At 42.8% G+C, this 22,473-nt stretch overlaps 1 protein-coding gene across 5 annotated transcripts in view; it reads left to right on the plus strand.

The window, feature by feature from the left end:
- Mgat1 (alpha-1,3-mannosyl-glycoprotein 2-beta-N-acetylglucosaminyltransferase) overlaps positions 1–22,473 on the plus strand; it is a 122,968-nt gene that overhangs the window by 12,299 nt on the left and 88,196 nt on the right. For 2 of the 5 annotated variants that reach the window (XM_068364587.1, XM_068364588.1), the window contains exon 2: positions 8,121–8,231. The exons of the other annotated variants lie outside the window; for them this stretch is intronic. In XM_068364587.1, coding sequence (XP_068220688.1) covers positions 8,202–8,231 — 30 coding nt within the window. In that variant the 5' untranslated portion in view covers positions 8,121–8,201. The remainder of the gene's footprint in view (positions 1–8,120; positions 8,232–22,473) is intronic. 5 annotated transcript variants of the gene reach the window in all.

Below are 22,473 nucleotides of genomic sequence, written 5' to 3' on the forward strand. Positions count from 1 at the left end.
TTGAAGCGTCGCGATGCTGTGTCCGAGAGATTCCATCCGAAGGTCCCCGCCGTAGATGTGTGTAGGCTCCGACATACTTCCCTTCTGGGGAAGAGCCTGTTTGAGCCTCAAGACTTGGAGCGAACGGCTGAGAAGTGGAGGAAATCCAGCACGGACTCCCTCCTCCATAGGGCCCTTACAACTCGGCCCTATAAGCCTCCAGCCCCGCCACAACAGCAGCAACAGCCTCGTAAGGCTCCCAAACAGCCACTGGCAGCTAAGAAGGTGGTGTCTAAGCCCCAGCCCTTTCCAGCCAAGGTCAAGAGGGGCGGTAAGTCCTCCAGGGGAGGCAAGACTCCTAGGGGTGGCGGCCGCGGCTGCAAGCCCTAAGGGTGGCAGTCCCCCTGCATGTCCACCTGTGGGGGGATGCCTTCAGCGTTGCGCCCGCAGGTGGCAGCAACACGGGGCCGATGCTTGGACGGTCTCAGTGATCGGCCAAGGCTATCTCGTCCCGTTCACAACATCTCAACCTCCCCTGACTGCGAATCCAGTGTCGTTGAGCTCCTATGCCACGGGATCGGCAAAGGGGCTGGCCCTTCAGGCCGAAGTCGAGACCATGCTCGAGAAGGGTGCTCTCCAGGAGGTCGTGGACGGCTCCCCAGGCTTCTTCAGTCGACTCTTTCTTGTAAAGAAGGCTACTGGAAGCTGGAGACCTGTCATCGATCTCTCAGCTCTGAACAGGTTTGTCAAACAAACCCGGTTCAGCATGGAGACAGCAGACACGGTCAAACTTGCGGTGAGACCACAAGACTTCATGTGCACACTGGATCTAAAGGACGCGTACTTCCAGATCCCAATCCATCCGTCTTCCAGGAAGTACCTGAGATTCTGCCTAGACAACAAGATCTACCAGTTCAAGGTGCTGTGTTTCGGTCTCTCCACAGCTCCTCAGGTGTTCACCAGAGTGTTCACCCTGATTTCATCTTGGACGCACAGGAACGGCATTCGTCTCCTTTGTTACTTGGACGATTGGCTGATCCTAGCAGACTCGGAGTCGACCCTTCTTCGGCACCGAGACAGGCTTCTGGATCTTTGCCAGGATCTGGGGATCGTGGCAAACCTCGAGAAGTCCTCTCTGCAGCCGTCCCAACGACTGGTTTATCTAGGCATGCTAATAGACACCAATCTCCACAAAGCCTTTCCATCAGACGACCGGATAGCAAGGCTGAGGAGGTTGGCGGAACCCTTCCTCAGGCGAAAAAAACTCCCCGCCCAATCGTGGTTGCGTCTCTTAGGCCACCTATCCTCCCTGGCCCGTCTGGTTCCAAACAGCCGCCTCAGGATGAGATCCCTTCAATGGCGGCTCAAGTCCCGGTGGAATCAAGGATCCGATTCCCCGGACATTCTGATCCCAATGGGGTCCCTGGAACAGACGGACTTGCGGTGGTGGCTGGCCGACGAGAACCTGCGGAAGGGAGTGAGTCTTCTCGTCCTCCCCCCGGAATTGACTCTGTTTTCGGACACGTCAAAAGAAGGGTGGGGGGCGCACGTTCTGAACCAGAGGGCTTCAGGCCTTTGGTCAGAATCAGAAAAGTGCCTACACATCAACCTGCTAGAATTGAAGGCCGTCTTTCTGGCTCTTCAGCAGTTCCAACGGTCCCTGGCGGGTCACTCCGTGGTGGTGATGAGCGACAACACCTCGGTAGTGGCTTATATCAACAAGCAGGGAGGCACTTTTTCGCAACAGCTATCCCATCTTGCAGTAGAGACTCTGAGGTGGACCGAAACCCACTCGATAACACTATCAGCTCGCTTCATTCCTGCAAGAGGAATGTGCTCGCCGACAGTCTGAGCAGAGCTTCGCAGATAGTGAGTACCGAGTGGTCTTTGGATTCTCAGATAGCCAACAAAGTCCTGACTTTGTGGGGTTCCCTAACTGTGGACTTGCTCGCGACAGCCTTGAACTTCTAGCTGCCCCTGTACTGCTCACCAGTCCCGGACCCCGAGGCACTCTGGCAAGATGCTTTCCAGCAACGGTGGGACAAAATCGACGTGTACGCCTTCCCACCATTCTATCTGATGAGAAGGGTGCTCAACAGGACCAGACTATCGGTCAACTGTACGATGACTCTGGTAGCTCCGCTATGGCATCACGCGGAATGGTTTCCGGACCTTCTGCAACTCCTGACGGAACTCCCAAGGGAGCTTCCTCCACGACACGAGCTTCTCAGACAACCCCACTCCGGCGTCCCTCACAGGGCCGTAGCCTCGCTTCGGCTTCACGCCTGGAGACTATCCATCGTCTCCTCGCGGAGAGAGGCTTTTCGCAACAGGTTGCGGAGAGAATGTCTCGGCACCTGCAAAGGTCCTCTGAGGGAGTCTACAGTACCAAGCAAAGTGGAGAGTCTTTTGTGGTTGGTGTCGTGGAAGGGGTATCTCTCCACTCTGCCACTATTCCAGCAATAGCGGACTTCCTCGTGTATCTGCGAGAAGAAATGCGCCTTTCTGTCTCGGCAGTGAAAGGCTATCGCTCAGCCTTAAACTTGGCCTTCAGGCTGAAAGGCGTGGATATTTCTTCATCGCTAGAACTCTCTTTACTCATACGTAGCTATGAGCTTACCTGCCCCCAGTCGGAAGTGAGACCCCCTCCTTGGAACGTGGTTCGAGTCCTCAGGTCTCTTAAGATACCTCCCTTCGAGCCATTACGCCAGGCCTCCGATCGCCACCTGTCTTGGAAGACGGCTTTCCTACTCGCCTTGGCTTCGGCCAAGCGAGTTAGTGAACTTCATGGTCTCTCGTACGACATCGCCCATTCAAGGGGATGGGGGGAGGTAACGTTCAGGTTCGTCCCTGAGTTTGTGGCCAAGACTCAGAATCCTGGAGTGCCGGATCCTCGGTTCGACTCTTTCAGGATCGCGAGTCTCCGTTCTGTAACAAGCGACCCAGACCAGCTGCTACTATGTCCAGTGAGGTGTCTGAGGCACTACTTGAAGAGAACGGCTGCAGTCTGTCCTCATGTGCGAGCTTTGTTTGTGAGCACAGGCAGGACTAAGAGGAGGGTCACCAGGAACACCATCTCAGCTTGGATTCGAAGAGTTATCCACCATGCCCTGAATCCTGACCCTCCTCCGTCACGTCGCCCTCGGGCCCACGATGCCAGGGGTATTGCTACATCCCTGGCCTTCAAGAGAAACTTCTCTGTGACGCAGGTACTTCAAGCTGGGGTCTGGAAGCGTCAAACGACCTTCACAGCCCACTACCTGCAAGACGTGACCCACAGGAGCCTCGATACGTTCTCTATCGGCCCTGTGGTGGCTGCACAACAGCTGGTCTAACCTCAGGCTCCTTTTGGACAAGTAGCAGTAGGTTGAGGTCGTTGTTACCCAGTCTTAGTCTGCGTGAATGAAAGAGTATGTCTGACCCTTACTTCTTTCTTCATTCTTCCCTCTCTTGGGGAAGCAGCATCCTGGTCCTCGCATAGCTGACCTCGACCTCTGCAGGTAACCCATTCTTCTTTGTGCTCCTAGTATTAAGCTTAATACTGTTGCGTCTCCCATACCCTGACGAGGTGGTATTGGGAACATCCTATCCTAGAATTCCTATCTGAAGGTCTCAAGGTCAATTTCATAGGACGAGTCACACTCTCCTTCTCACACTGCTTATGTAGGCCACTCGTTCCTAGCGATGCTAGGAACTTGTGAGGTACAGGGGCTCCCTCTCTCTAGTGCTGCTCACTGAGGGATCGAGCCCCCGGGCAAGCCGAAGTCAGTAAGGCTGGGGAATTTCCACCCTTCCTAAGGGGGTAAGTCACCCTCTGTAAATAGCGTGGTTTGTATTTCGGTTACGAAACAAATGACAAATTCGAAGATAATTTGTATTTTTCCTAACCATACAAACCTTAGATGTTTACACATGTGCCCGCCATCCCTGACCCCCAAGTCAAGTCCTACCTCTAAGTGAAGTGAAGCAAGTCACCGGTGTGGAGAGGGGGGAGGGGTAGCAAGCTACCCTTCCCCACCCCCCGCTAACTAGCGCGGGGGTAATTAACCCCCGTTAAAACTATTGGCTCGTCATTTCAGCTGCGCTAAAAGGTAAACCCTCTGTAAATAGCTAAGGTTTGTATGGTTAGGAAAAATACAAATTATCTTCAAATTTGTCATTTTACTTTTCATAATCTCATTTTATTTACCAAAAATTCTCCATCCCATGCTTATCCTTCTTTCCATTTTGGTCTCATGTCCTGGAGAAACACTATCTGTCTATCCTAATTACGTATATTCACTAACAATTTTTAGATGTTTGTCCATAACCCATATTTGTTCTCTCTACATTTTCATTGAACATTATCTTAGTTCCACTCATATTCATTTTCAGTCCTACATTTCTGCTTTCTTTATTCAAATCTATCATCTTTTTCAATTCCTCCCATGATTCACTAAATAGAACTATTACATCTGCAAATCTTAAGTTGTTAAGGACATTCCCCATAAATGTTAATTCCTACTTTTCCCAATCTTCTTATAGGCATGCTGCAAATAAATTAGAAGTGAAATCCCCTTGTTTAAATATTTCTCAGTCAGAATTTTCTCTCAATCTTTATGAAGTTTTAGGATGGCTGTATGCTATGCATATAGATATCTTCAAGTGTTCTAACTTAAAATTCATATATACATTGTCTTTGGAAGGATTTCTTTATAGCTGAAGTTTTGACAGAACCAAAAGCTTTTTCTTAATCTATAAATGCCATACATAGTGGTTTGTCAAACTCTGTTGACTTTTCCTTTAGCTGGTTAATCACATGGATATGGTCACTTCTAAAGCCTGTCTACTCTCTTGGTTGATTAAAGTCTAGCTATATTTCTATTCTGAATTATTTGATCTGTGTAAATGTTTAATATACCTTATTACTGAGAGTAAACTTATTGGGCAGTAAGTTTTCAAGTCTTTTGGGTCTCCCTTTTTGTAAGTTAGTATAAAGATAAAGTTTTTTCAAGCGGTAGAGTCCAGTGAGTTTTACTACTACAAAATCTTCTCCATCTATTAATAAATCAATTGTTAGACCATTGTCTCTGGCTGCTTTGCCTCGGGTATTTCATTATTTCTATTGGTAGCATTATTTCTTATATCGCTATTGTGTAGCATTATATAGAAATCCTCTACAATTTTATCACACCATCTCTATTCTTGACAATATTTCCATTTTCATTCTTTAAAGCAATTATCTGTTGGCACCCTGTTCCAAGTCTTTTACATCAATTTGATGATTCTTTCTTTACTGTTTCTTCGATTTTGGTCTGATTACGTTTACCTCTGTATTGGGATTTTAGTTTGATTATACTGTATAGTAGTTTTGGATAGTTCTGCTAATTCTATTTCATCCTTGGGATTTTACCCTCATTTTCAATATTTTCCTTATTAAGTTGTAGATTTTTGGTGTTTTCTGATAGTTTTCCTTGATCTTGATTATCTTTTGTGCTGAATGCAATTGAAATTTTGATTGAATTGCAGTGTTAATGATAACACAAAAGGCCATAAAACGTAAGTGATATAACCTAGATGACAGAGTACCAGATGGGCAAAATTAACTAGAAAATTTACCGAAGCGAACATAACCCAAAATGGCTGCCGATATCTCGGCAGGACAATCGTTCCAAAACTAAAAACCACCACATCGGAAACAGAACAAATGCCTGGTACTGCCAAAAGCTGCCAAAACAAACTATGGTACTTAACATTGGTAAGGGTGAAGTAGCAACGTCAGTCATGTTGAAATAAAGTGAAACTCTTCGAAAAAACACTGTGCCCAAAAAACTCAACTTGCTTGCAAGTCCAAAACAGAAGGATGTCCTAGAGGGCGTGCGTGGTAGGTGTTGTTGGGGTAGTTCAACTATGTTCTCTAGGGCCTGTCACGGCCCTCCCCATTGATGAAGGGATTATCTAAATGGAAGACAACCTGTGAATAGTGGTTTTTCGCACGCCTTTGTTTAATACACGACACCTACAAGGTGTTCGCGCGAGGGTTGTAACCTCTGCATTCCATGCTTTTATCTTTCTCTAGTATATTTGGAAGATTTATATTAGGAAAGGTATAAGGAAGGACCTTTCTCACCGGGTGTCACAGGCCTCTTCCCAGAAATAGATTTTTCCTTCGTCAAATTTTTTTTTTTTTTTTTTCTTCAAAATTTGAGTAAGTAAACTGCAGAAGTCAAGGGCAAACGCTATGTATAAACTTTTCAAGTGTTTCTATGACGAGTTATCTAAATACTATACTATCTCTATTAAAACACTAGAGAAATACCAGTTTTTCTTACTGTAAGATTAAGAGGTGATATTCCACCAAGCTTTGTGAACGAAGGTGGTTACTAATGTTTGCAGAGAGATTTTATTAGAGGGGAAAGTGTTATGAGTAAACTTGAGCAATGATGAAATATGTCACAGGGAGGGCTGTACTTTATCCAAAGTTGCAGAGGATTTTGTTGATATTCAGAAAATATGTATGTATGGCTTTCCTACAATCTTTTTTTTATGGTCTTTGGTATACATATACTGTCTATACGATTCAGTTACTTTAAGCCTATTGAAGTTATTTTACTTAGTAATTTTAGTAATATGGAAGTGTTTTAAAATGTTATAGATGCTGTCTGAGCAAAGCTCTGGCAGTGATTTAAGTCGTCTGGAATCGTTTAGTACAGTACAGTTTTGTTATTTGTATGGTGTGATTTACAGAAATGTGTCTCGTTATATTGGACAAATGAACATTTGTCTGTCTGCAACATTAGTAGACAACTGATAAAACATTTTCTCCTAAGGTGAAATGTATTCTGATGTTATTGATTTTATTGGATTTCATAGACAACAGCCCTACAGTTATGAATTCCTTCACCATGATGGAACAGTTTGTCTGTTCATAATTTTGTGAATGGTACCTAAGAAGATTATTGGTTTTAAAATGAAACCTTTCATAGTTGGTAGTGATTTTTTATCTTTAATTTTTTCATTCTTTTAGTATATTACTATTCTTCTGTATGTTAAGGGAGAATATAATTTTCTTGAACATGTGACAATTTAAGACATTTTTACTCATTACTGACGTCAGCATGATAATTTTTGTAGTCCATAAATTGAACCTGACATTGATTTTGGCCATAAGAACTCCAGGGAAATTTTCTATCCCCCCGTTGAAAAATAAAACTTGCTAATATACCAGGAAGTATGATACAGTACATTATATACAGTATTGACATCTTTAATATTTATTTCAGTCTGAATAGGAATTATAGAATTAAATGAGACCTGTTCAATAAAACATGCATAATGATAATTTCAATCTTGTGCTTTGGATTTAAGCTAAGAGAGAATTAGGTTTTGTTCCTAATTTATCTGTAATATATCCTTTTGTGACATTTGAGGAATATGATGGAGATTTTATAGATAGTGAAAATGTTGACAAGATATAGAATATCTTAAATTGTTTATGAAGTTTGTGTGTTGCTGGAAATAATATTTTTTATCAGGTTGGGAAAAAATTAATACAACATTGTGTAAGCTTAAAAGTTTAAATATCCTAAATATATATACCTCAGATTTTTTAAATACAGGAATGGTACTCTAATTTTGTATTAAGTTATTTTAATACTATTTTAAACTGATTACCAAAAATATGCTTTATAAACTGAATCAAAGTAAGCAGATTGGTGTGCTCATCTTCAATTCCAAAAGAATCTTAAGTTTTTTGTAATGCTTCGAATTTTTTCTTGTAACACTTGAATGCAAAATAGTGACATTTTTGTATGATTTTTATTTTTTTACCATGACGAGAGTTTCTTATTGCCATTTCTAAGTTTTCATATGGTAAGAGGGCTGCTCCTTTTTGGAAACAATAATTATGATGATTCAGCAGAGCTTGCATATCGGTGTTGATTATACAAGTACAAGTGATGAAGAACCCGAAGATGTTGCATTCAAGTGTGTATTTTTGGGCCTGATTTCGTAAACCTGATTTCAAGCTTAATTGTTGGAGTTCTTGTTATTAAGCCAGTACGGTACTAACTTATTTTGTACGTTAACAGCTATTGGCTTATTAATTTGGGTTTGGAATTACAGCTGTATTTTGTATATTTTGTTATTCCTATTACTGACAGGTTTGTCTCTATGATCGCACCACCGAACCTGTGCTTCTTCGGAGAATATTATGAGATGATGATCAATTCATCATCGTCATCATGGTCTTTTGTGAGATGTTAAATAGAAAGGTATTGTTGATTTGCTTTGTATATACACAACACCTGAAATGCAAGCAAAACCTGTTGGCTGAAAGTTAACATGTCTTTAGGAGTAAATGGATTATTTATTTGAAGTTTGGATGAATGAGGCCAAAGCCATAATTGTCCTCTATATTGTTTCTTGTTATGTTAAGTATTGTATATATGACTGGCTTTGAAGGAAGATTTGGGTTTCTTAGAGGAATGTTAATTAGTAAGTGGATGCTGGTTGAGCTCTACATTTCTTGGTTTGACAATTGGTTTTTCATGTTTACTTTTCATGTTAATTTAATCTCCTGTTGTGTATAAGATATAAGCAAACACACACACACACACAAACACACACACAAACACACACACACACATATATATATATATATATATATATATATATATATATATATATATATATATATATATGTATATGTATATTGTATATTTATAAACATATATATATATATATATATATATATATATATATATATATATATATATATATATATATATATATATGTATGTATGTATGTATGTATGTATGTATATATATATATATATATATATGTATATATAATACATATATACACACAGTTATGTCTGGCCTTGTGTTTCCATCATGTACACATTTGAAATTTTTCATGCGTTATGGTCTGGGGGATGAAAGGTTTTGAAATAAATGGTGCGAGTAAGCTTCATCAAACCATTACCAATTTGTTCAATTAATGTGCTTTATCTGGATTTTTATGTTTTACTAATAAACTTTGATAACTCTGCTGCTTTTAGCTACAAATTGTTATCACTATACTGCAAGAAACTAATCTACAGTAGTATTTATGCTTTTGGTAGTAGGCTTTTATTAACATGCATTTAGCACGTGACTTACTGAACTAAGCTATTGTCATGCATTTTGTTTTTTATGTATTTTAATTAATAACTTGTATGTTTTATTGACCTTTTAAAGATAATGTTTTATCCTCTCAATCCAATGTAACTAATGATTCTATTATTGTTGGCATATCTTTGATTTTTAGTTCATGGCTTGCAAGAAAATTGCTGATTAGTCTCATAGTTTTAAGAATTATAAAATCAAATTATTATACAGTACAGTATGGTGTTATTGCTTGATTGTCCTTCAGAGAGTATTGTAATCATTATTTGTGAAAACCTTCTGTTATGTCATTTTCTCTCATTTTCAAAACATAATTTGTTAGTTGGACTATTCCTATGCCAGTGCTGTATGGTATTTAGAAAAAAGTGAAACTGATATATAAGGAACTTGTTTTTCTTACAGAAATACAAACTATCTTTTATATAGGAGTATCGTCTGGTATTAGCCAGAAAACATTTGTTGAAGTTTGGTAATAAGTATGTCAACATCTGGCAGGCAAGTGGAATAGTGTCCTGCCCATCGGCCTGAAGTTATCTGACCACTTTTTCTTCAGCCATCATCATGGATCATCATCTTGCTCAGTGCTTTGCCTAGAATGTGTTTCTGTAGCGGCTATCCCTTGTTTATATTTGTTGAAGGATATTTGCTTAGTTTTTTGTTTTTATGATATTTTCTTGCCTTGTATTTTATATGGCCTCCATTACTTGTTTAAAGGTTGGTGACCATAGGTCTATATACATAAGATCAGCACCCTAGCTCCTCTTCATCAAGATAGGATCGGGGAGGCCTAGGGAATAGCTGCCGATGACTCGGCAGGTAGACATGTAGACCTCCCACAAATTCCCCATCTCTATTTCACAAGGAAAGTGAGGTTGCAGATAATACTTAAGACTATCGAACTTAAGAGGGTCGTGAACTCTCATCAAACAGATTTCCAGGAAGGGATGTTTCCAATAGGGTGATCAGCAAATACAGTGTGGAAAAGATAGGATGTGTAGGTATTTTTGTCAACATTTTCTGTCGACCCTAAAAGGATTGTTACAGTATTTCTTGTAGAGGATGTGTTAATTTCCTCATGAAATGGAAGACTTTTCTGGGTGAGAGCTCTATGTGTGTGGAAAGTTCACACACCCTACTGGACCTGTTTCTGGTATAATCACAGAGTTTGGAATAATTGAGGGATGTTTAGCATTCCCGTGGTATTCCCAGTGACCCTTCTTTTAGCTTGTTCTTGAACCTCCTAACTTTGGCCAAGATAATTTATAGAACATACTTGTCTAGGGTTCCTTCTTTGTCAGTGCCTGCAGTTATGCCAGTTCCCATAACAGTAGTAGTACTGTACTTGTCATCATCCATGGTAGTAACTACTTTGTGGTCACCTGACCTCAACCCTTATAGGTAGTAGGTTGGCCAGGGCACCAGCCGCCTGTTGAGATACTACCGCTAGAGAGTTATTGGGTACTTTGACTGTCCAGACAGTACTACATTGGATCCTTCTCTCTGGTCACGGTTCTTTCCCTTTGCCTACACATACACTGAATAGTGAGGCCTATTCTTTACAGATTCTCCTCTGTCCTCATACACCTGACAACACTGAGATTACATAACAATTCTTCTTCACCCAAGGGGTTAACTACTGTACTGTAATTGTTCAGTAGTTACTTTCCTCTAGCTAAGGGTAGAAGAGACTCATTAGCTATGGTAAGCAGCTCTTCTAGGAGAAGGACACTCCAAAATCAAACCATTGTTCTTTAGTCTTGGGTAGTGCCATAGCCTCTTTACCATGGTCTTCCATTATCTTGGGTTAGAGTTCTCTTGCTTGAGGGTACACTCGGGCACCCTGTTCTATCTGGTTTATCTTCTTCCTGTTTTGTTAAAGTATTTATAGTTTATATAGGGAATATTTGTTTTAATGTTACTGTTCTTAAAATATTTTATTTTTCCTTGTTTCCTTTCCTCACTGGGCTATTTTTGCTGTTGGGGCCTCTGGGCTTATAGCATCCTGCTTTTCCATCTAGGGTTGTAGCTTAGCAGGTAATAATAATAATAATAATTGGATGTACTGTACTTATGGATAAGCTGGAAGCACAAGTAAGAAGTAAGGTGAGAAGATGAAAGCCCTTTTCCCTATCTCTATTGCTCTCTGCATATCTGCATATCCTTCCAAATAGAATAAAAATTGTAGCAGAAAGTAATTTCAAGCAATTCTGTTGGGTTTAGGCAATTTGATTTCCTTCTCAATAGTTAATGGCAGGGTTCACGATACTATGGGACTAGTTAATTGGGAGTCTCGCAAACTTGAAAATGGTTGCTTTATTGTCTTTTGATTCTTAACACAGCCACAAAGGGATGAGTCCCACACCTCATAAGTTGTGCATGATTGTGCTCGAAACTTGTATATGGATGATTGCCACTAGACAGTACTGTACTCGGATGATTGCCACTAGACCAGTGGTTCCCAACCTGTGGTACGCGTACCACTATAGTCTATTTTTTATAGCGGTGCATATTTGCACTTGACTCACAGGGGTGCCCTTTTAGCTCGGAAAGGTTCCTGATACCTGATTGGTCGGAAGTATTTTTGTCCGAACACCTTCATTGTTCTCGAATGAATACCAAGTAATGTGAATCGAAACTTATTTATTAACCTATATTTTTCAATATTAAACTTAGCCGGTGATCATATAGCTGTCAGCTCTGCTGCCCGACAGAAAAACCTAAGGACAAAATACGCCAGCGATCGCTATACAGGTGGGGGTGTACATCATCAGCGCCATCTGTCGAGCAGGTACTAAGTACTCCAATGTCAACAAAGAACCAATTTTCTCTCTGTCGTGCCACCGGCAAGACCTACTAAATACGCTGTTGCTTTCTGGATTGATTTTCACGTTATTTGGTGAAGTATTCATTTCTGGTTATTAGCTTTCGCTGTGCAGAGGTTATCTTCAATACTTCCTTGCATTCTTTTATTGAATTTTGGATTATTTGTTGACGACTTGGATAGATTTTGAATTCCCCCTTTTGACTAATTCAAGATGTCTGACCCTTCTCAAGTCCCCAAGTACAGGAAGTGTAGCGCTAGGGACTGTTCAAGGCGTCTTCCGAAGGCCTCTATCGATCCGCACACCATTTGTTCCAATTGTAGGGGTAAAGCCTGTCAATTGGAAGATCGATGTGAGGAATGCGTTGGGCTTTCGGAATTCGATTTTCAAGAATTCCTGAAATATGCACGTAGGCTAGAGAGAGATAGAGTCAGGAGGAGTTCGTCTCGCTCAGTTGATTTTTCCTCTCCCCATGCCCCACAACCTATTCCTTCCCCTGTAGTGGTTGCTCCCGACCCCCCTGCTAGCTCTCATCAACCTTCGATGGCAGATATGATGCGTGCCATCCAGGCTCTGGGTGAGAGAGTCGAGTCATTGGCGAATGACCGCAATCAACTCATGGCTGACGTCAGGGAGTTGAAGGGTAAGAGTGCAGTGGGAAGTGAAGTGAGTGTTAGTGCAGTGAAAAGTGTCAGTGTTACGCATGAGGGTGCGTCTGTTCGTGCCTGTCGTCCTCCCAGTCCGGGACCTCTTGCAAGCTCCCAAGCCCAGGGGAGAAGCAATGTCGTACGACCAAAGGGTTCGACAGGCTTTAATCAGCGGAAAGACGTTCCCTCCGTGGTTTTGGACGTATCTTGCCTAGATCGCCCCACCCACAAGAAGACAAGTGAGCCCGTTCATTCCTCGTCTGCGGAAGAGGTTTCACGCCAGAAACGATGGACCAAGGTCTCATGGCCTCTTAAACGCAAGGTCCCTTCCGCGCAAGTCCAACAGCCCAGGTGTAGCCACTGGGTCAGTTCGGACTCGCTGCAGTCCTCCGACGACTGCACACCTCCTAAGAGAGGCAAAGTGGTACCGCAACAGGCAGTAACTCCGTCTGTTGCCGCACCGGCTGCTGTAGACCCTAAGTGGTCTTTGCTACAGTCTATGCAGACTCAGTTAGCTTCCTTCATGCAGGAGTATCGTGCGGAGAAGGTTGACGCTGCACCCGTTAGCCTACAATCAACCACGGTTGTGCGCCCAGCAGACGCTGAGGCTGCCTGCTCCCGCACTCCAGCTGTGAGAGCTCCACCACCCATGCGCAGTCGACCCTGCCAGACGCATGTTGACGTTCACAGACGCACGGAACCCTCCGTTGACGTTCGTGTGCTACCACAACAACAGGAGGGTGGAGTTAAGTTGCAGTGTTTTGACGCGGTGCGTCTACCTCCGCAACCCACGGTGGTCTCCGCTAACCGACCACAGTCAGGAGTAGACGCTTTGCGTCCCCACTCAGCTATGGTTGTTGCCAGTTCTCAGACTGACCAACAGTTCCATGACGTTGGGTCCAGTGCAGCCACGCATGCACCCGTGCTGCCGGACTCAGCCGACCAGCTTTTACCTACTCCTTTGCCGCTTCCTCCTCAACATTCAGACGATGGACTCTCTGATGATGACGACGCTGCACATCTTGACGACCAACACTCGGACATCGACGAACCCAAGACCACGCCTCCCTCCTTAGACTTTAGGAAAGTGCTTGCGCTGTTCAAGGATTTATATCCGGATCAGTTTGTGTCTGCAGCACCACGCTCACCTCCCTCTGAGTTCGCTTTAGGCATGCAGTCAGCAGCACCTGCCTTTACGAAGCTCGTACTCGCTCGCTCGTCCAAGAGAGCTTTAAGGGTACTGGGAGAGTGGTTGCAGTCCAAAAAGCAACTTGGGAAGACAACCTTCATGTTTCCCCCGGCCAAGCTTGCTTCCAGATCTAGCGTCTGGTATGCCACGGGAGAAGTTCTCGGCTTGGGAGTTCCTGCCTCTGCCCAGGGCGACTTCTCAAGTCTGGTAGACTCTCCCCGCAGGCTGGCTATGAGACGCTCCAAGATTTGCTGGACTCCTTCGGATATGGACCATCTTATGAAAGGAGTCTTTCGAGCATTCGAAGTCTTTAACTTCTTGGACTGGTGTTTGGGAGCGTTGAGCAGGAAGACCTCCCCTTCTGATAAGGAAACTTCCATGCTCATTATGTCCTGCATGGACAAAGCCATGCGGGATGGTTCTAGTGAGCTTGCGGCTTCTTTCGTGTCCGGGGTCCTCAAGAAGCGGGATCACCTTTGCTCCTTCTTGTCAGCTGGAGTCACCCCATGTCAAAAGTCGGAGCTTATGTTTGCTCCTCTCTCGAAGTGCCTCTTCCCTGAGGAGTTGATCAAGGAGATTGCCGCCTCCTTGATCCAGAAAGACACTCATGACCTGGTTGCGTCATCCGCACGCAAAGCCACCCCTTTGCCCTCTGTGCCTAGACCCAGGTTGGACACTCCAGCGTCAAGATTCATTCCGCCCTTTCGTGGCAGAGCCGCCAGCAGAGGAGGTGCTCGTGCCGAAGGTCAACGCAGGAGCAAGAAGAAGGGTTCCAAGTCCTTTAGAGGCAGAGTCTGACTGCCACCTTCTTCAGACAGCAGTGGGAGCCAGGCTCAAGAACTACTGGCAGGCCTGGGAGAACAGGGGCGCAGACGCACAATCTGTGAAGTTACTCAGAGAGGGGTACAAGATTCCATTCTTGCGCAAGCCCCCTCTAGCAACAACTCCCATCGACCTCTCTCCCAGGTACAGAGAGGAGGACAAGAGACTAGCTTTGCAGCAAGAGGTGTCTCTCTTACTACAAAAGGGAGCGGTAGTCAAAGTCCGGGACCATCAATCCCCGGGCTTCTACAACTGTCTCTTCTTAGTGGCAAAGAAGACAGGAGGGTGGAGGCCGGTGCTAGACGTCAGTGCTCTGAATGTCTTTGTCACAAAGCAGACGTTCGCCATGGAGACGACAAAGTCGGTTCTAGCATCAGTCAGGAAGGAAGACTGGATGGTCTCGTTGGACCTAAAGGACGCTTACTTTCACGTCCCCATCCACCCAGATTCCCAACCTTTTCTAAGGTTCGTTTTTGGGAAGGTGGTATACCAGTTTCAAGCCCTGTGCTTTGGCCTAAGCAAGGCACCTCTTGTTTTTACGAAACTGATGAGGAATATTGCCAAATTCCTGCATTTAGCAGACATCAGAGCCTCCCTCTATTTGGACGACTGGCTTCTAAGAGCTTCGTCAAGTCGTCGCTGTCTGGAGAATCTAAAGTGGACTCTGGATCTGACTAAGGAATTGGGTCTCCTGGTCAATATGGAAAAGTCCCAACTCGTCCCATCCCAAACTATAGTATACCTAGGCATGGAGATTCAGAGTCAAGCTTTTCGGGCTTTTCCGTCGGCCCCCAGAATCAGTCAAGCCCAAGAATGCATCCAGAACATGCTGAAGAAGGACCGATGTTCAGTCAGACAGTGGATGAGTCTGATAGGGACGCTTTCATCACTGGAACAGTTCATCGCGTTAGGGAGACTCAACCTCCGACCCCTTCAATTTCACCTAACTGTTCACTGGAGAAAGGACAAGACGCTAGAAGCGGTCTCGATTCCTATTTCCGAGAAGATGAAGTCTTCACTGACTTGGTGGAAGGACAACATTCTCCTCAGAGAGGGTCTACCACTGGCTGTTCAGACCCCCAACCACATTCTCTTCTCGGACGCATCGGACACGGGCTGGGGTGCGACATTGGACGGTCGGGAATGCTCGGGCACGTGGAATGCGGATCAAAGATCGTTACACATCAACTGCAAGGAGCTACTGGCAGTTCATCTGGCCTTGAGAAGCTTCAAGTCCCTCCTAGGCAAAGTGGTGGAGGTGAACTCCGACAACACCACAGCCTTGGCGTACATCTCCAAGCAAGGAGGGACTCATTCGAGGACGTTGTACGAGATCGCAAGGGACCTCCTCACCTGGTCAAGAGATCGAAACATTTCGCTAGTAACGAGGTTCATTCAAGGCAGCATGAATGTCATGGCAGACCCCCTCAGCCGGAAGGGTCAAATCATCCCAACAGAGTGGACCCTTCACAAGAATGTATGCAAGAGACTATGGGCCTTGTGGGGTCAGCCTACCATAGATCTGTTTGCAACCTCGATGACCAAGAGGCTCCCAGTTTATTACTCACCGATCCCGGACCCAGCAGCAGTTCACATAGATGCCCTTCTTCTGGATTGGTCCCATCTAGACCTTTATGCATTCCCCCCGTTCAAGATTGTCAACAGAGTACTGCAGAAGTTCGCTTCTCACGAAGGGACAAGGCTGACGTTGGTTGCTCCCCTCTGGCCCGCGAGAGAATGGTTCACCGAGGTACTGCAATGGCTAGTAGACGTTCCCAGAACACTTCCTCTAAGAGTGGACCTTCTGCGTCAGCCGCACGTAAAGAAGGTACACCCAAGCCTCCACGCTCTTCGTCTGACTGCCTTTAGACTATCGAAAGACTCTCGAGAGCTAGAGGCTTTTCGAAGGAGGCAGCCAGAGCGATTGCTAGAGCAAGGAGGACATCCACTCTTAAAGTCTACCAGTCGAAGTGGGAAGTCTTCCGAAGCTGGTGCAAGTCGGTCTCAGTATCCTCAACCAGTACCTCTGTAACTCAGATAGTTGACTTCCTTTTATACCTAAGGAAGGAAAGATCTCTTTCAGCTCCCACGATCAAGGGTTACAGAAGCATGTTGGCAGCAGTCTTCCGTCACAGAGGCTTAGATCTTTCCAACAACAAAGATCTACAGGACCTCCTTAAGTCTTTTGAGACCTCGAAGGAGCGTCGGTTGGCCACACCAGGATGGAACTTAGACGTGGTACTAAGATTCCTTATGTCAGAAAGGTTCGAACCACTTCAATCAGCCTCTTTTAAAGATCTCACTTTGAAGACCCTTTTCCTCGTCTGCTTAGCAACAGCTAAAAGAGTCAGTGAGATACACGCCTTCAGCAGGAACATTGGATTTACATCTGAAACGGCTACATGTTCCTTACAGCTTGGTTTTTTAGCAAAAAACGAACTTTCTTCTCATCCTTGGCCCAAATCGTTCGATATTCCAAGCCTGTCTAATTTGGTTGGAAATGAACAAGAAAGAGTCCTATGCCCAGTAAGAGCTCTTAAGTACTATTTAAGACGTACTAAACCATTACGAGGACAGTCAGAAGCTTTATGGTGCGCTATTAAAAAACCTTCTTTACCTATGTCGAAGAACGCAGTTTCTTATTATATCAGACTTTTGATTCGAGAAGCTCATTCTCATCTGAATGAGGAAGACCATGCTTTGCTGAAGGTAAGGACACATGAAGTTAGAGCTGTCGCAACTTCAGTAGCCTTCAAACAAAACAGATCTCTGCAGAGTGTAATGGATGCAACTTATTGGAGAAGCAAGTCAGTGTTCGCATCATTTTACCTTAAAGATGTCCAGTCTCTTTACGAGAACTGCTACACCCTGGGACCATTCGTAGCAGCGAGTGCAGTAGTGGGTGAGGGCTCAACCACTACATTCCCCTAATCCCATAACCTTTTTAATCTTTCTCTTGAAATGTTTTTATTGTTGTTTTTTGGGTTGTCCGGAAGGCTAAGAAGCCTTTCGCATCCTGGTTGATTTGGCGGGTGGTCAAATTCTTTTCTTGAGAAGCGCCTAGATTAGAGGTTTTGATGAGGTCCTTTAGTATGGGTTGCAACCCTTCATACTTCAGCTCCTAGGAGTCGCTCAGCATCCTATGAGGATCGCGAGGCTCAGTAAGGAAGACGTACTTAAAAAGGCAGAGTAATTGTTCAAGTCGACTTCCTTACCAGGTACTTATTAATTTTATGTTTGTTATTTTGAATAACTGCTAAAATGAAATACAAAATACTTAGCTCTTAAATGTTAACATATATGCTGGTCTCTACCCACCCCCCTAGGTGTGAATCAGCTATATGATCACCGGCTAAGTTTAATATTGAAAAATGTTATTTTCATTAGTAAAATAAATTTTTGAATATACTTACCCGGTGATCATAGATTAAAGGACCCTCCCTTCCTCCCCAATAGAGACCCAGTGGACCGAGGAGAAAATTGGTTCTTTGTTGACATTGGAGTACTTAGTACCTGCTCGACAGATGGCGCTGATGATGTACACTCCCACCTGTATAGCGATCGCTGGCGTATTTTGTCCTTAGGTTTTTCTGTCGGGCAGCAGAGCTGACAGCTATATGATCACTGGGTAAGTATATTCAAAAATTTATTTTACTAATGAAAATAACATTTCTCCATCATATATATGTTTTGTCAATAAACAATGTGAAAGAATAAATATATTATAAAGAATCGTCTTGGTAAGTCTAAATTTAATAACACAATCCGCCGAAGTCAACGACAGCAGCTTGTTTTCGGATGCACGCTTTGTAATTTTGTAATTTTTCACATATTTTAACACAAATTGGGTTAGATTACACTCAGCCTAAGTTAAACATGTTATTATAAACTTTCTTTGAATGCCAGAACTTACCAAAAACATGGAATTAATAAAACCCGATATTTGTGAAAACTTATGGGGAGGTAAAAGAACAGCCTGTAGCTGCTTGGCGGAAAAACGATCCCTTCTGACTCGTAGACGCAGTTTGTTTTTTTTCTTTCGTAATATAGTTCGGCCTATTCCTTTCAGTTTAAATAGTCTTACATTGTTTCCCTTCGTATTATTTTCCTTAGTATTTTCCCACATTCCTGTTCCTCACCTAATATCTATCTATTTTCCCCGATATCCCTTCTTTCATATTTGGGATATCCGCACTACGATTCCTTATTTCTTATCCTCTGTCGAAAGTGATGGCTTGAAGGGAAGCACGTGCTAGTCTCATTAAAATAGTGTAGAGGCGGGAATAAAAAAATACTATGCTTAATATCAGGTTTACAGAATAGGTTATACTTGCTACACAGCATAACATTTATGTTGTTATTATCATTTACATACTTACTGACGTAAGGTGCAAAACATAAGGAATCGTAGTGCGGATATCACATAGGCCTATATGAAAGAAGGGATATCGGGGAAAATAGATAGATATTTGGTGAGGAACAGGAATGTGGGAAAATACTAAGGAAAATAATACGAAGAGAAACAATGTAAGACTATTTAAACTGAAAGGAATAGGCCGAACTATATTACGAAAGAAAAAACAAACTGCGTCTACGAGTCAGAAGGGATCGTTTTTCCGCCAGGCAGCTACAGGCTGTTCTTTTACCTCCCCATAAGTTTTCACAAATATCGGGTTTTATTAATTCCATGTTTTTGGTAAGTTCTGGTATTCAAAGAAAGTTTATAATAACATGTTTAACTTATGCTGAGTGTAATCTAACCCAATTTGTGTTAAAATATGTGAAAAATTATAAAATTACAAAGCGTGCATCCGAAAACAAGCTGCTGTCGTTGACTTCGGCGGATTGTGTTATTAAATTTAGACTTACCAAGACGATTCTTTATAATATATTTATTCTTTCACTTTGTTTATTGACAAAACATATATATGATGGAGAAATATAGGTTAATAAATAAGTTTCGATTCACATTACTTGGTAATCATTCGAGAACAATGAAGGTGTTCGGACAAAAATACTTCCGATCAATCAGGTATCAGGAACCTTTCCGAGCTAAAAGGGCACCCCTGTGAGTCAAGTGCAAATATGCACCGCTATAAAAAATAGAGTATAGTGGTACGCGAGGGCCTTCCAGGTGGTACGCGAACACTTTCGGGGTCATGAACGTGGAGAGCAAACGCTACGGAATGTTCGAACTCCTGACTACCCTTGAGAGGGAGCCCACAGATGAATTTGCCCAAGAAATCGTCCATAACCTCTCACTGCTCAAGACTGAATTGAAGCATTACTTCCCGGACGTGACATGTTGTGCCTATGTCGCCAACCCGTTCTCCGTTGATCCAGCCGATCTGCCTGTTGGGACCGGGGAACAAGAGGAACGCATAGATATCCAGGCTGACGAGACAGCAAAGACGAAGCACAAAGAATGCTCTCCTTTAAACTTCTGGGTGAGCATGGCCTCCTTGTACCCGACGCTAGCCCGTCACGCTGTTCCCCAGCTACTGATTTTCCCCTCGACGTGGGAGTGCGAGCAGGGGTTCTCAGCCCTCATGGCCATCAAGTCGAAGAGCAGGAACCGTCTTGCTGCGCCCAGGCATGATTTCCGATGTGCTGTGAGCAAAGTCATGCCCCGCATTGACCAGCTGGTGGAGAAGAAGCAGATACAGCCCTCACATTGAGTTGTTGTTTTCTTAGTTAATTTGCGTGTTCTATTTTTACAATTATAGAAATAAAGTGGTATCTGATCGAATTTAGTTTCTCTGGAACCAGGTGGTACGCGGCGACTGTACCGGACCTCCAAGTGGTACTCGATCAAAAAAAGGTTGGGAATCACTGCACTAGACAGTACTGTACTCCAAGTTATATTTGGGTGAATAAGTGTCTGCGCTGTCCCCTCGGCGGAATACAGTATATTATTGTTATTATTACCAGATAAGGTACAACTTAGTTAGAAAAGCAGGATGCTATAAGCTCAAAGGGTCCAGCAGGGAAAAATACCCCAATGAGGAAAAGAAATAAAAAAACTACAAGAGAAGTAATGATTAATTAAAATGAAATATTTTAAGAACAGTAACAACAAAAGAATAGATCTTTCATATATAAACTATAAAAAGATACTTTTGTTAGCCTGTTAAACTTAAAAATATTTGCTGTAAGTTTGAACTTTTGAAGTTCTACTGATTCATCTACCCGATTAGGAAGATCATTCCACAACTTGGTCACAGTTGGAATATAACTTCTAGAATACTGTGTAGTATTGAGCTTCATGATGGAGAAGGCCTGACTTTTAGAATTACTGCATACCTAGTATTACGAACAGGATGTTACTGTCCGAGAAGATCTGAATGTCCAGGATGGTCAGAATTATAAAAAATCTTATACAACTCACATAACGAACTAATTGAACGATGGTGTTGGAGATTAATATAAAGATCAGGTATAAGAAATTTAATAGACCGAAAGTTCCTGTCCAACAAATTAAAATGAGAATGAACAGCTGAAGACTAGACAGGAGAACAGTACTCAAAACAAGGTAAAATGAAAGAATTAAAACACTTCTTCCGAATACATTGATCATCGAAAATCTTACAAGACTTTCTCAATAAGCCAATTTTTTTCGTAGCTGAAGAAGAGACACCTAATGTGTTTCTAAAAAGTAAATTTTCTGTTGAGAATCACACCTAAAATTTTAAGTTATTCAGAGTGAAAGAAACATTATCAATGCTAAGATCCGGAAGTTGAACAAATTGTCCTCAACGTACTTACAATCATACTTTAATTTTTGTTAGGATTCAACTTCATGCCCTATAAATTGCACCATGTATTAATTGTAGCTAGATGTCTATTAAGGGATTCACCCACCCCAGATCTACATTCAGGGGATGGAATTGATGCAAAGAGAGTAGCATCACCTGCATATACAATAAGCTTGTTTTTTTAGCCCAAACCATATGGCATGTGTATATAGCATGGAAACTAATGGGCCAAGAACACTACCCTGAGGAACACCAGATATTACATTCCTATACTGTAGTCACTATGGTGTCCATTAACAACAACTTTTTGGAATGTTAAAAATTTAATAATGATGCTAAAGAAAAGACCCATGTACTCCCAACTGTTTGAGTTTGAAATCAAAGGCCTCATGATTTACACAACCAAAGGCAACACTAAAATCAAGGCCAATCAAACAAACTTTGACAACAATCGAGAAATCTCTGTACTGCATTGGAAATTGTAAGAAGGGCATTACTTGCTCCAAGGCCTTTACAAAAGTCAAATTACAAACTAGGCAACAGATGATTACCTTTAGCAAACCTATTTAGACGTTTTCCCGGAAGCCGTTAAAAAACTTTAGATAATATGGGAGTTATGGAAATTAGGCGGTAATTAGCTGGACTTGAGCTATCAGAGAGGCATTTACATTATGGAGTAACATTACCAATTTTCCAAAAAATACTAAAAGAACTTCTTGTAAACTTGCACAAAATAACAGATAACTTAGAAACCAAAAAATCTGAAGTTTTCATAAAAATCAAAGGAAAAATACCATTGGCGTCTACACTGCCACAATCATTAAGGTCCATCAAGAGAGCTTCAATTTCACAAGATCGAAAAGATAAACTAGTTATTTTAGCCTCAGGAAAACGGGAAGCAGAAAGATCAAGTTTCTCATTACTCGCTTCCTGTCAAACACAGCAGCCAAAAGGGTTGTCTTTTCCTTTGGACAGTGATTGACAGAGCCATTTGGTTTCAATAAAGAAGGAATTGTTGCTTCTTCACCAAAGAGCGGAGATTCAAGGGTAACCTACCAGTTACTTTCCGGGGTTCTACCAGAAAGGGTTTCTTTTATGGTTAAAATGTATTC

Source organism: Palaemon carinicauda, chromosome 41 (assembly GCF_036898095.1).
Source record: "Palaemon carinicauda isolate YSFRI2023 chromosome 41, ASM3689809v2, whole genome shotgun sequence".
Taxonomy (NCBI): Eukaryota; Metazoa; Arthropoda; class Malacostraca; order Decapoda; family Palaemonidae; genus Palaemon; species Palaemon carinicauda.